Source organism: Borostomias antarcticus, assembly GCF_949987555.1.
Source record: "Borostomias antarcticus genome assembly, chromosome: 33".
NCBI classification, from domain to species: domain Eukaryota; kingdom Metazoa; phylum Chordata; class Actinopteri; order Stomiiformes; family Stomiidae; genus Borostomias; species Borostomias antarcticus.
The window spans coordinates 4,998,877-5,012,399 of NC_140266.1; the positions used below are offsets into that span (position 1 = coordinate 4,998,877).

The following is a 13,523-nucleotide window of genomic DNA, read 5'->3' on the forward strand; positions in this document are numbered from 1 at the left end:
TTAAAAAGGCAGATTTCAAAGCAAATGATTGATGGAGATCTCATGGTGTGTGTGTGTGTGTGTGTGTGTGTGTGTGTGTGTGTGTGTGTGTGTGTGTGTGTGTGCTGTAGCTCTGATTGAGCAGCGTGATTCCCAGCCCCTCCTCGGGCTCATTGACAGTGCGGGAGACTGGCCTGTCGCCTCAGAGGACTGGAACAGCACCACGGGTATGACACACACACACACACACACACACACACACACACACACACACACACACACACACACACACACACACACACTCACACACACACACACACACACGGCATTCTCTGTGAGCCTGTTCTGCTAAGTGCTTGCTGTGCTTTGTTATATGATTCACTTAAAGGATAATGTTGGTTTTTGACAACCTGGACCTTATTTACAGCATATTATAAGACGTTTGACTCACCGAGATAACTTTGGTGTAATTCGGAGGCCTGTAGAAGACATTTAAAATCCAGCGCGAGCCAGTATATCCATGTAATGGGCTTGGACTTGGCTCGCGCTGGATTTTAAATTTACAGGGATAACCAACACATAATGGCCGACCATGTAGGCAACTTCTCTGTAACTATTTGTGCACTGTTGGTCATGTCTCTCTTATGAAGTATCTAGCCCATGTTTATTGCTCTGTAGATGTTCTTAGCCAATAGACAAACATTTTCCTGGAGCTCGGTCGTCTCGTTGAAAGACGTCAGGGAAGAATTTTTACAGCTCACTTTTCTGGCCCCCGGGGAAACAGTTTTTATGCTTCCCTCTGGAATATGTAGGGGTGGGACCTATGCCCAGCCCCCCCCCCCCCATTGCTCTCTGTAAAGCACATTGTGTTGCCTCTGTGTATGAAATGTGCTATACAAATAAAGTTTGATTTGATGATGCCCCCCGCCCCCCACACACGCATTATTATGGACCCAGACGTGCAGGGGAACGCACACCAGCCATAGGAAGCAGACAGAGACTGTCTTCACTTGCTTAATAAAGAGATTTAATAACGTTTCGGTCAAATTGACCTTCAGGCATATCAAGCACCGGCCACACACACACACACACACACACACACACTGGTGATAGGACCTGCGTGCGTGTGTGTGGACAGACGGCAGGCAGACATGTAGACCCCCTGGTGATGGGGCGGTCAGGTGTTGTGATTGGGGGTGTGGTGGTGAAGCTCGGTGACTGACTCTTAAAACAGCTCTCCTGTCTGATTACATGTCATCAGCGGATGGCGGCTCAAACTCATGAGAACACGGCAGAGATTTACAGCTGTTCAGGTGTCATTTGCTGCTGTGTGGAGAACTGACTAGCTTTGAGAGTTAATTGCTTGTTAGTTGTTCAGGACTGACTGGCTCTGAGAGTTAGTTGTTCAGGACTGACTGGCTCTGAGAGTTAGTTGTTTTGAGTTAGTGATGCCTCATGCTGGAGCTCCCGGCTACATAGTCAAATCCAATTCAATCATAAACTGACTGAATTGAATTTCAAGCAAGAATTGAGGGACTGTGTCCTCTATTTGTTTTTCGTGATGTTTGTCTTTGCAAATGTCCTGTGTGTGATTTGATTTCCTCGTCCAGCAGCGCCCTAATGTTATTGCCTGAAGGTCCCGATGCTGAGGTGTCCTTGCGTGTTTGTCCCCCCAGAGGAGAGCTGGAGTCTGGAGGACGCTCTGGCCGCCCTGACCGCTCGCTTCCACAAGAAGGTCCTGCTGGACATGTATGTGTGGACGGACGACCGGGACTCCCGCCGACACGTCATTTATGTAAGAACCACGTCACATACAGTATACACACACACACACACACACACACACACACACACACACACACACACACACACACACACAGATATACACAAGGTCATCTATATTCATTTGGGCTACTGTGTCTTTTGCGATCTCACTTGGCGAGAGGTAGAGAGGTAGAGAGGTAGAGAGGTAGAGAGTGTGGGTCCGTTCTTGCTGACCTGCTGTGTTCTGATAGGTGGACCAGCTGACCTGCTGTGTTCTGATAGGTGGACCAGTTGACCTGCTGTGTTCTGATAGGTGGACCAGTTGACCTGCTGTGTTCTGATAGGTGGACCAGGTCCGTTCTTGTTGAGCTGCTGTGTTCTGATAGGCTGTGTTCTGATAGGCTGTGTTCTGATAGGTGGGCCAGTTGACCTGCTGTGTTCTGATAGGTGGACCAGCTGACCTGCTGTGTTCTGATAGGTGGACCAGGTCCGTTCTTGTTGAGCTGCTGTGTTCTGATAGGCTGTGTTCTGATAGGCTGTGTTCTGATAGGTGGACCAGGTCCGTTCTTGTTGAGCTGCTGTGTTCTGATAGGTGGATCAGCTGACCTGCTGTGTTCTGATAGGTGGACCAGCCTGGACTAGGGATGCCATCCAGAGACTACTACTTCAATGATGGAAACTACAAAAAGGTAAAAGGTCTCTTTCCCAACACACCTGTTTGTGTGTCAGTGGAAAAACAAACACTTCACTGTGTGTGTGTATATGTGTGTGTGTATATATCTGTGCTTGTGTGTGTATATATATATGTGTGTGTGTGTGGCTCTGCAGGTGCGAGAGGCCTACCTACAGTTCATGGTTGCCATGGCGAAGATCGCTCGTGACGACAGGAACCTGACCCAGGATGAGGAGGGCGTGGCGGAGGAAATGAGGCAGGTTCTGGAGCTGGAGACCGACATCGCCAACGTGAGTCCCGCCCGCCTGCCCCACAGGAAGTGGAATTGTAAGAGAGGATGAATATGACAGGATGACAGGATGACACGCCTCTAATTTGATGAATTGGAGACTAACAGATTTATAGTGGACCTCAGTAAATCAGCAGAGTAGAATAGTTCCTGATCTGCCCTCGTGAGGAACCTGGTCTTCCACATGTGGATGTGTCCAAACATCTCTGCACAACAGATGTCCCATCATGCCAGTGTTGTTGTTGACGTTGTTGTTGATGTTGTCGCTGCGTTCTCAAGGCCACGTCCCCTGCAGAGGAGAGACAGGACGTCACTGTGCTCTACAACAAGATGACCCTCCGCGAGCTCCAGGGGACCTTCAGTTTCAACGTAGGTGCAGGCGCTGCCCCCCCCCTGGCCAGGGTTAGGGTTAGGGTTAGGGTTAGGGTTAGGGTTAGGGTTAGGGTTAGGGTCACCTCACTGGAGATCAGACTACATACTAGGGCTGGGTTTAAAAAATTAATCAAATGATTCAGAATTGATTCATGAATCCCAAAATCAATCTTTTATTTAAGGAATGAATAAATGAAGGAATGAATAGTTCATTCATTCATTCAATGATTCATTCATTCATTTTTGGAAATCAGTATCGATACCCAGCCCTAGTATTGATGTGTTGCATTACTTGGCAGTCATGTAATTAAGGTTATAGCTAAAAAAAAAAACAGGTTTTAGTAACACTAACCGAATCGATATTGAATCGAATCGTGATAATCGATTCTGAACCTTGTGAATCGGAATTGAATCGATTCTTGAAATTCAAATCGATACCCAGCCCTACTACATACGGGTCTATGTGGCTGTGGAAATGTCTTCTATTGCTGCATTAGAATCCAAACCACCACACACACACACACACTCTGACAGACCTGCCCCTGGACTCGGTTCTGTCCAGGGTTTCAACTGGACCCGCTTTGTCGGAGGGGTGTTTTCCACTGTGGCGGTTGAGGTGCAGCTGGAGGAGGACATTGTTGTCTATAGCGCCCCCTACCTTGAGAAGATGAACGACGTTCTCTCCAAATACAGCGTCAGGTCAGACTCACAGCTGGGGAAGTGGGAATCTGATCACGGATGAGGAGTCCACCTTTCTGTTAATGATGGTGGTATTTAATGGAGCAGATCAGGACCGTGTGTGTGTGTGTGTGTGTGTGTGTGTGTGTGTGTCTGTGTGTGTGTGTGTGTGTGTTCTCTCAGGACTCTGCAGAACTACCTCGCATGGCAGCTGATCATGGACAGAGTGAGCAGTCTGAGTCGACGGTTCAAAGACGCTCGGGCGCACTACAGGAAGGTGAGGCTGACGCCGACAGCGCCGGGAAAACACAGCCCTCTAAACACATTACAGCACATTTGACACTGTGTGTGTGTGTGCGCGTGCGTGTGCGTGTGCGTGCGTGTGTGTGTGTGTGTGTGTGTGTCCAGGCCCTGTACGGGACGACGGTGGAGGACGCTCGGTGGCGAGACTGCGTGCGCTACGTCCAGAGCAGCATGGAGAACGCCGTGGGGGCGCTGTACGTCAGAGAGACGTTCGCTGGAGAAAGCAAACGCATGGTGAGTCTCCGCCCACAGGAAGTAGACAAACAGGAAAACCCCCCTCAGGCAACAACACCAGGTCCTCGTTTAGTCTGCCGCCATTTCAGCATGAGTGACCATGTGCAGTCACGTGTGTGTGTGTGTGTGTGTGTGTTTGTGTGTGTGTGGCCATACCCTCACAGTAAATGAGTGTGTGTGTCTGTTGTGGGCAGGTCAGTGACCTCATCAGTAGGATCCAGGAAGCGTACGTGGAGACTCTGGAGGAGCTGACCTGGATGGACGGCCCGTCCAAGGAGAAGGCGAGAGAGAAGGTACCCCCCCCCCCCCCCCCCCCCTTTAAAATGCTGCCCCAACCATAAACACATGAGAAGGAAATGGAACGAAGCCAATCAGGGGAAGGACAGAGACATAGTTGGTGTTGGGCCATTTTCTGTTGTCAGCTGACCGTGTCACTTCCTGTGTGACCGTGATCTTTTCCTGCTGCTCTCTCCGGCAGGCCATGGCCATCAAGGAGCACATCGGGTATCCTGACCACCTCCTGCAGGGGGGGAACCCCAAGCTGGACCAGGAGTACGCTCACGTGAGGAACGTTTTTATACTGTAGACTTGATACTTAAGAGGGACTACAGATGCTCGCATGCTCGTATCATCTGGGTGGTTCTGATGGTCGGTGCTCTGCTTCTCCCTGCAGCTGAACTTCAGCGAGGAGAACTATTTCGAGAACATCCTGGAGAACCTGCAGGCAGAGGCTCACAAGAGCCTGAAGAAGCTGAGGGAACCCGTGGACCCTGACCTGTAATCACGCCCTGTTCATCATCAATGCTCAGTTCAGCCAAGAAACACACACATTTGGTTTAACTGATGAAGGGAATGCAACAGTAGTACATAAACCCCGCCCCCATAGTAAGAAATACAGTAACACAGAATACAGTCCAGTACAGTCAGTAATACAGTCCAGTACAGTCAGTAATACAGTCCGGTACAGTCAGTAATACAGTCCAGTACAGTCAGTAATACAGTCCAGCGCAGAGGCAGGTAGCAGAAGCACATTAATATACCAGCACATCCCAGCATCCAATATGATCCTTGTTGAAGAAGAAGTCTTTGTTGTGATGGAAGCAGTGATCCAGGTCTGTTGCTTCTTCAAGGTGGATCATCGGTGCTGCTGTGGTCAATGCCTTCTACTCGCCTAACAGAAATCAGATCGGTAAGACATTTCCTATGAGACCAGATGACCAGACCTGACCAGACTAGACCAGAGAGGAGAGAGAGGAGAGAGAGGAGAGGAGAGAGAGCAGAGAGGAGGGAGAGGAGACAGAGGGGAGAGGAGGGAGAGGAGAGAGAGGAGAGGAGAGAGAGGAGAGAGAGAGGAGAGAGAGGAGAGGGGCTGGAAGCGCCAGAGTGCATGGACTCAGACACCGCTGATATGCTTGTTTGACTATGAGCTGTGGTTATTTACGAAACTAGCTGGATCTTGTTCCATTCATTCAATGGGTTGCATGTGTTTGGAGTGTGTGTTTGTGTGTGTGTTTGTGTGTGTATGTGTGTTTGGAGTGTGTTTGAATGTGTGTGTTTGTATGAGTGTGTGTTTGTGCCACACGTGTGCCACCATGTGATGGCTCTACCCTGCCCTCTACCCTGACCTCTACCCTGACCTCTACCCTGCCCTCTACCCTGCCCTCTACCCTGCCCTCTACCCTGACCTCTACCCTGACCTCTACCCTGCCCTCTACCCTGCCCTCTACCCTGCCCTCTGACCTCTGCCCTCTACCCTGCCCTCTACCCTGCCCTCTACCCTGCCCTCTACCCTGACCTCTACCCTGACCTCTACCCTGCCCTCTGACCTCTGCCCTCTGGCCCCAGTGTTCCCGGCCGGGATCCTGCAGCCTCCGTTCTTCAGCCAGCAGCAGCTGCAGGCGCTGAACTTCGGGGGGATCGGGATGGTGATCGGACACGAGATCACGCACGGGTTCGACGACAACGGTGAGACGACGGAGCGCTGAACACAGAACAGACACGTTCAGCACAGGTTCAGCACAGACAAGTTCAGCACAGACACGTTCTGCACAGACCGCAGGGATTCAATGACCTGACACCGCTGACGATACACGTTCTTGCGTGGTGTTCTTGTGTTCTACCTGCTCATACACGTTCTTGCGTGGTGTTCTTATGTTCCACCTGCTCATACACGTTCTTGCGTGGTGTTCTTGTGTTCTACCTGCTCATACACGTTCTTGCGTGTTCTTATGTTCCACCTGCTCATACACGTTCTTGCGTGGTGTTCTTGTGTTCTACCTGCTCATACACGTTCTTGCGTGGTGTTCTTATGTTCTACCTGCTCATACACGTTCTTGCGTGTTCTTATGTTCCACCTGCTCATACACGTTCTTGCGTGTTCTTGTGTTCTACCTGCTCATACACGTTCTTGCGTGGTGTTCTTGTGTTCTACCTGCTCATACACGTTCTTGCGTGGTGTTCTTGTGTTCTACCTGCTCATACACGTTCTTGCGTGGTTTTCTTGTGTTCCACCTGCTCATACACGTTCTTGCGTGGTGTTCTTGTGTTCCACCTGCTCATACATGTTCTTGCGTGGTGTTCTTGTGTTCTACCTGCTCATAAACGTTCTTGTGTGGTGTTCTTGTGTTCTACCTGCTCATACACGTTCTTGCGTGGTGTTCTTGTGTTCCACCTGCTCATACACGTTCTTGCGTGGTGTTCTTGTGTTCTACCTGCTCATACACGTTCTTGCGTGGTGTTCTTGTGTTCTACCTGCTCATACACGTTCTTGCGTGGTGTTCTTGTGTTCCACCTGCTCATACATGTTCTAGTGTGGGGTTCTTGTGTTCTACCTGCTCATACACGTTCTTGTGTGGGGTTCTTGTGTTCTACCTGCTCATACACGTTCTTGTGTGGGGTTCTTGTGTTCTACCTGCTCATACACGTTCTTGCGTGGTGTTCTTGTGTTCTACCTGCTCATACATGTTCTTGCGTGGTGTTCTTGTGTTCTACCTGCTCATACAGGTTCTTGCGTGGTGTTCTTGTGTTCTACCTGCTCATACAGGTTCTTGCGTGGTGTTCTTGTGTTCTACCTGCTCATACACGTTCTTGCGTGGTGTTCTTGGGTTCTACCTGCTCATACACGTTCTTGCGTGGTGTTCTTGTGTTCTACCTGCTCATACACGTTCTTGCGTGGTGTTCTTGTGTTCCACCTGCTCATACACGTTCTTGCGTGGTGTTCTTGTGTTCTACCTGCTCATACACGTTCTTGCGTGGGGTTCTTGTGTTCCACCTGCTCATACACGTTCTTGCGTGGTGTTCTTGTGTTCTACCTGCTCATACACGTTCTTGCGTGGGGTTCTTGTGTTCCACCTGCTCATACACGTTCTTGCGTGGTGTTCTTGTGTTCTACCTGCTCATACACGTTCTTGCGTGGTGTTCTTGTGTTCTACCTGCTCATACACGTTCTTGCGTGGTGTTCTTGTGTTCCACCTGCTCATACATGTTCTAGTGTGGGGTTCTTGTGTTCTACCTGCTCATACACGTTCTTGTGTGGGGTTCTTGTGTTCTACCTGCTCATACACGTTCTTGTGTGGGGTTCTTGTGTTCTACCTGCTCATACACGTTCTTGCGTGGTGTTCTTGTGTTCTACCTGCTCATACATGTTCTTGCGTGGTGTTCTTGTGTTCTACCTGCTCATACAGGTTCTTGCGTGGTGTTCTTGTGTTCTACCTGCTCATACAGGTTCTTGCGTGGTGTTCTTGTGTTCTACCTGCTCATACACGTTCTTGCGTGGTGTTCTTGGGTTCTACCTGCTCATACACGTTCTTGCGTGGTGTTCTTGTGTTCTACCTGCTCATACACGTTCTTGCGTGGTGTTCTTGTGTTCCACCTGCTCATACACGTTCTTGCGTGGTGTTCTTGTGTTCTACCTGCTCATACACGTTCTTGCGTGGGGTTCTTGTGTTCCACCTGCTCATACACGTTCTTGCGTGGTGTTCTTGTGTTCTACCTGCCCATACACGTTCTTGCGTGGTGTTCTTGTGTTCTACCTGCTCATACATGTTCTAGCGTGGTGTTCTTGTGTTCTACCTGCTCATACAGGGCGTAACTTTGATAAGGACGGCAACATGTTGAACTGGTGGAGTAACTTCTCGGCGGAGCACTTCCGGGAGCGGTCCCAGTGCATGGTCCAGCAGTACGGCGGCTTCAACTGGGAACTGGCCGGGGGACAGAATGTAAGTTCACTACTTGGAATGAAGTTGTGTGTTAGAATAAGACAATTGTAGCTGTGTGTTTCTGTTTGAGTGTATGTTGATACCCTGTGTGTGTGTGTGTGTGTGTGTGTGTGTGTGTGTGTGTGTGTGTGTGTGTGTGTGTGTGTGTGTGTGTGTGTGTGTGTGTGTGTGTGTGTGTGTGTGTGTGTGTGTATTGATGACCCGTGTTCCTCAGGTCAGTGGAATCAGCACTCTGGGTGAGAACATCGCAGACAACGGTGGAGTCCGGCAAGCTTATAAGGTGTGACCGGTGTCCTGTCTTCAAACCTGTTCCAACTTTCAAACAGAAAACACTTCATAACAAAATGGCCGTGCCTGTGTGTTTGAGCGCAGGCGTACCTGAGGTGGGTGGAGAGAGAGGGGGAGGAGCCACGCCTGCCCGGTCTGGACATGGATCACAAACAGCTGTTCTTTCTCAACTTTGCCCAAGTGAGTCATAAGACTTAAAATAAATACTGTAGATTCCTTCATCACAACAAGCTATTGATCCGTTAGGGGGCCGACTGGGTGGCACTGCTGGTCATGACATCACGTGAGGTGTCAGAGGGCCTCGGAGTACAAAAGCCCACAGGGGGTCTTCTTTCCTAAATGCTTGGTTTTATAGAAAATAAACAACTGGACAAAAGGGATTAGAATGTACAAATCAAACAAGCAGATCACAGCTACCTGCCTGGGGGGCCAGAATACCGGCCAAAACAAAGAGCGCTGTGGTGCCAGAGAAAACAGCCCCCGGGGCATCCAGCATCCAGGCCACGACCACACGGCCCCCGCGGGGACTCTGGGTTTGGGCAGCCGGACAGGAACAAGCCCAGGAACAAGCCCAGGAACAAGCCCAGGAACAAGCCCAGGACCAGGAACAAGCCCAGGAACAAGCCCAGGAACAAGCCCAGGAACAAGCCCAGGAACAAGCCCAGGAACAAGCCCAGGAACAAGCCCAGGAACAGGAACAAGCCCAGGAACAAGCCCAGGAACAAGCCCAGGAACAAGCCCAGGAACAAGCCCAGGAACAAGCCCAGGACCAGGAACAAGCCCAGGAACAAGCCCAGGAACAAGCCCAGGAACAAGCCCAGGAACAAGCCCAGGAACAGGAACAAGCCCAGGAACAGGCCCAGGAACAGGAACAAGCCCAGGAACAAGCCCAGGAACAAGCCCAGGAACAGGCCCAGGAACAAGCCCAGGAACAAGCCCAGGAACAAGCCCAGGAACAAGCCCAGGAACAAGCCCAGGAACAGGAACAAGCCCAGGAACAAGCCCAGGAACAAGCCCAGGAACAAGCCCAGGAACAAGCCCAGGAACAAGCCCAGAACAAGCCCAGGAACAAGCCCAGGAACAAGCCCAGGAACAAGCCCAGGAACAAGCCCAGGAACAAGCCCAGGAACAAGCCCAGGAACAAGCCCAGGAACAAGCCCAGGAACAAGCCCAGGAACAGGAACAAGCCCAGGAACAAGCCCAGGAACAAGCCCAGGAACAAGCCCAGGAACAAGCCCAGGAACAAGCCCAGGAACAAGCCCAGAACAAGCCCAGGAACAAGCCCAGGAACAAGCCCAGGAACAAGCCCAGGAACAGGAACAAGCCCAGGAACAAGCCCAGGAACAAGCCCAGGAACAGGCCCAGGAACAAGCCCAGGAACAGGAACAAGCCCAGGAACAAGCCCAGGAACAAGCCCAGGAACAGGAACAAGCCCAGGAACAAGCCCAGGAACAAGCCCAGGAACAAGCCCAGGAACAAGCCCAGGAACAAGCCCAGGAACAAGCCCAGGAACAAGCCCAGGACCAGGAACAAGCCCAGGAACAAGCCCAGGAACAAGCCCAGGAACAAGCCCAGGAACAAGCCCAGGAACAAGCCCAGGAACAGGCCCAGGACCAGGAACAAGCCCAGGAACAAGCCCAGGACCAGGAACAAGCCCAGGAACAAGCCCAGGAACAAGCCCAGGAACAAGCCCAGGAACAAGCCCAGGAACAAGCCCAGGAACAAGCCCAGGAACAAGCCCAGGACCAGGAACAAGCCCAGGAACAAGCCCAGGAACAAGCCCAGGAACAAGCCCAGGAACAAGCCCAGGACCAGGAACAAGCCCAGAACAAGCCCAGGACCAGGAACAAGCCCAGGAACAGGAACAAGCCCAGGAACAAGCCCAGGAACAGGAACAAGCCCAGGAACAGGCCCAGGAACAGGAACAAGCCCAGGAACAAGCCCAGGAACAAGCCCAGGAACAGGCCCAGGAACAAGCCCAGGAACAGGAACAAGCCCAGGAACAAGCCCAGGAACAAGCCCAGGAACAGGAACAAGCCCAGGAACAAGCCCAGGAACAAGCCCAGGACCAGGAACAAGCCCAGGAACAAGCCCAGGAACAGGAACAAGCCCAGGAACAAGCCCAGGAACAGGAACAAGCCCAGGAACAAGCCCAGGAACAGGAACAAGCCCAGGAACAAGCCCAGGAACAGGAACAAGCCCAGGAACAAGCCCAGGAACAAGCCCAGGAACAAGCCCAGGAACAAGCCCAGGAACAAGCCCAGGACCAGGAACAAGCCCAGGAACAAGCCCAGGAACAAGCCCAGGACCAGGAACAAGCCCAGGAACAAGCCCAGGAACAAGCCCAGGAACAAGCCCAGGAACAAGCCCAGGAACAAGCCCAGGAACAAGCCCAGGAACAGGAACAAGCCCAGAACAAGCCCAGGAACAAGCCCAGGAACAAGCCCAGGAACAAGCCCAGGAACAAGCCCAGGAACAAGCCCAGGAACAAGCCCAGGAACAAGCCCAGAACAAGCCCAGGAACAAGCCCAGGAACAAGCCCAGGAACAAGCCCAGGAACAAGCCCAGGAACAAGCCCAGGAACAAGCCCAGGAACAGGCCCAGGAACAAGCCCAGGAACAGGAACAAGCCCAGGAACAAGCCCAGGAACAAGCCCAGGAACAGGAACAAGCCCAGGAACAAGCCCAGGAACAAGCCCAGGAACAAGCCCAGGACCAGGAACAAGCCCAGGAACAAGCCCAGGAACAAGCCCAGGAACAAGCCCAGGAACAGGAACAAGCCCAGGAACAAGCCCAGGAACAAGCCCAGGAACAAGCCCAGGAACAAGCCCAGGAACAAGCCCAGGAACAAGCCCAGGAACAAGCCCAGGAACAAGCCCAGGAACAAGCCCAGGAACAAGCCCAGGCCCAGGAACAAGCCCAGGAACAAGCCCAGGACCAGGAACAAGCCCAGGAACAAGCCCAGGAACAAGCCCAGGAACAAGCCCAGGAACAAGCCCAGGAACAGGAACAAGCCCAGGAACAAGCCCAGGAACAAGCCCAGGAACAAGCCCAGGAACAGGAACAAGCCCAGGAACAAGCCCAGGAACAGGAACAAGCCCAGGAACAGGAACAAGCCCAGGAACAAGCCCAGGAACAAGCCCAGGAACAAGCCCAGGAACAAGCCCAGGAACAAGCCCAGGAACAAGCCCAGGACCAGGAACAAGCCCAGGAACAAGCCCAGGAACAAGCCCAGGACCAGGAACAAGCCCAGGAACAAGCCCAGGAACAAGCCCAGGAACAAGCCCAGGAACAAGCCCAGGAACAAGCCCAGGAACAAGCCCAGGAACAAGAACTAGCCCAGGAACAAGCCCAGGAACAAGCCCAGGAACAAGCCCAGGAACAAGCCCAGGAACAAGCCCAGGAACAAGCCCAGGAACAGGAACAAGCCCAGGAACAAGCCCAGGAACAAGCCCAGGAACAAGCCCAGGAACAAGCCCAGGAACAAGCCCAGGAACAGGCCCAGGACCAAGCCCAGGAACAAGCCCAGGAACAAGCCCAGGAACAGGAACAAGCCCAGGAACAGGAACAAGCCCAGGAACAAGCCCAGGAACAAGCCCAGGAACAGGAACAAGCCCAGGAACAGGAACAAGCCCAGGAACAAGCCCAGGAACAAGCCCAGGAACAAGCCCAGGAACAAGCCCAGGAACAGGAACAAGCCCAGGAACAGGAACAAGCCCAGGAACAAGCCCAGGCCCAGGAACAGGCCCAGGAACAAGCCCAGGAACAAGCCCAGGAACAGGAACAAGCCCAGGAACAAGCCCTCGCTCACAGGATCATCATCCTCAGTTCATGGGGAGGGTTCAGAGTGTGTAGCTTCCATTAAAGGCTCTTTCTTTAAGGAGCAGTTTGATCAAAACATGTTTTGAAAATGAATAGTAACTGTTCAAGGTGAACAATATGGTACAGTATGCACTCATAATATGATAATAATATAATAATAATATGCTAATATGGTACAGTATGCTCTGATAGATGTAATCCCTGTCTTCTCAGGTGTGGTGTGGTGCCTATCGGCCTGAGTACGCCAGCCAGTCTATCAAGACAGACTCTCACAGTCCCCTGGAATACAGGTGAGCACCAACAGTGTCTCTAGAACAGCCTCTATTCACTACTACATAACTATATATACGGTACAGTACATAGTATTTACCAGACCTATGGATAAAATCATATTTGGCATTCTTTCAAACACTTCAGCTGTGTTTCACCTTGTCTGATAGAGTGTTGCCCATTAAAATGTCCCATGATGCACGCTGTCCCCCCAGGCCGGCTCAGGGAGATGCTCAATGTCTTTGACTCAGGACTCGGTGTTCAGACGTTCATCAACCTCTCCTCTGTCTCCTCTCTAACAGGGTTCTTGGTTCCCTACAGAATTTCGGAGCTTTCTCAGAGGCGTTCCAGTGCAAAAAAGGCAGCCGTATGAACCCAGAGTCGAAATGTCGGGTCTGGTAGAACCTGGTAGAACCTGGTAGAACCTGGTAGAACCTGGTAGAACCTCAGCTCCACCTACATTTGGTATTTATTGACTAACCAGGGGAGGGGGCAGCTGAATGAACAGAACATGATCAACAACTACACCTGGTGTTAGACCCGCCCCCCCCACACACACACACACACACACACACACACACACACACACACACACACACACACACACACACACACACACACACACATCCTGCCTG

General features: G+C 51.7%; 1 protein-coding gene across 1 annotated transcript in view; it reads left to right on the plus strand.

Moving 5' to 3' along the window:
* mmel1 (membrane metallo-endopeptidase-like 1) overlaps positions 1 to 13,290 on the plus strand; it is a gene marked incomplete at both ends in the record, with an annotated part of 15,994 nt that extends 2,704 nt beyond the window's left edge. Inside the window, 18 exons of the mRNA XM_084460811.1 lie at positions 111 to 206; positions 1,656 to 1,774; positions 2,367 to 2,432; positions 2,572 to 2,706; positions 2,985 to 3,074; positions 3,640 to 3,776; positions 3,939 to 4,032; positions 4,164 to 4,292; positions 4,487 to 4,585; positions 4,771 to 4,854; positions 4,966 to 5,069; positions 5,423 to 5,481; positions 6,138 to 6,257; positions 8,376 to 8,509; positions 8,724 to 8,789; positions 8,882 to 8,977; positions 12,832 to 12,908; positions 13,191 to 13,290. Coding sequence (XP_084316937.1) covers positions 111 to 206; positions 1,656 to 1,774; positions 2,367 to 2,432; positions 2,572 to 2,706; positions 2,985 to 3,074; positions 3,640 to 3,776; positions 3,939 to 4,032; positions 4,164 to 4,292; positions 4,487 to 4,585; positions 4,771 to 4,854; positions 4,966 to 5,069; positions 5,423 to 5,481; positions 6,138 to 6,257; positions 8,376 to 8,509; positions 8,724 to 8,789; positions 8,882 to 8,977; positions 12,832 to 12,908; positions 13,191 to 13,290 — 1,805 coding nt within the window. The remainder of the gene's footprint in view (positions 1 to 110; positions 207 to 1,655; positions 1,775 to 2,366; positions 2,433 to 2,571; positions 2,707 to 2,984; positions 3,075 to 3,639; positions 3,777 to 3,938; positions 4,033 to 4,163; positions 4,293 to 4,486; positions 4,586 to 4,770; positions 4,855 to 4,965; positions 5,070 to 5,422; positions 5,482 to 6,137; positions 6,258 to 8,375; positions 8,510 to 8,723; positions 8,790 to 8,881; positions 8,978 to 12,831; positions 12,909 to 13,190) is intronic.
* Between the last annotated feature and the right edge of the window lie 233 nt (positions 13,291 to 13,523).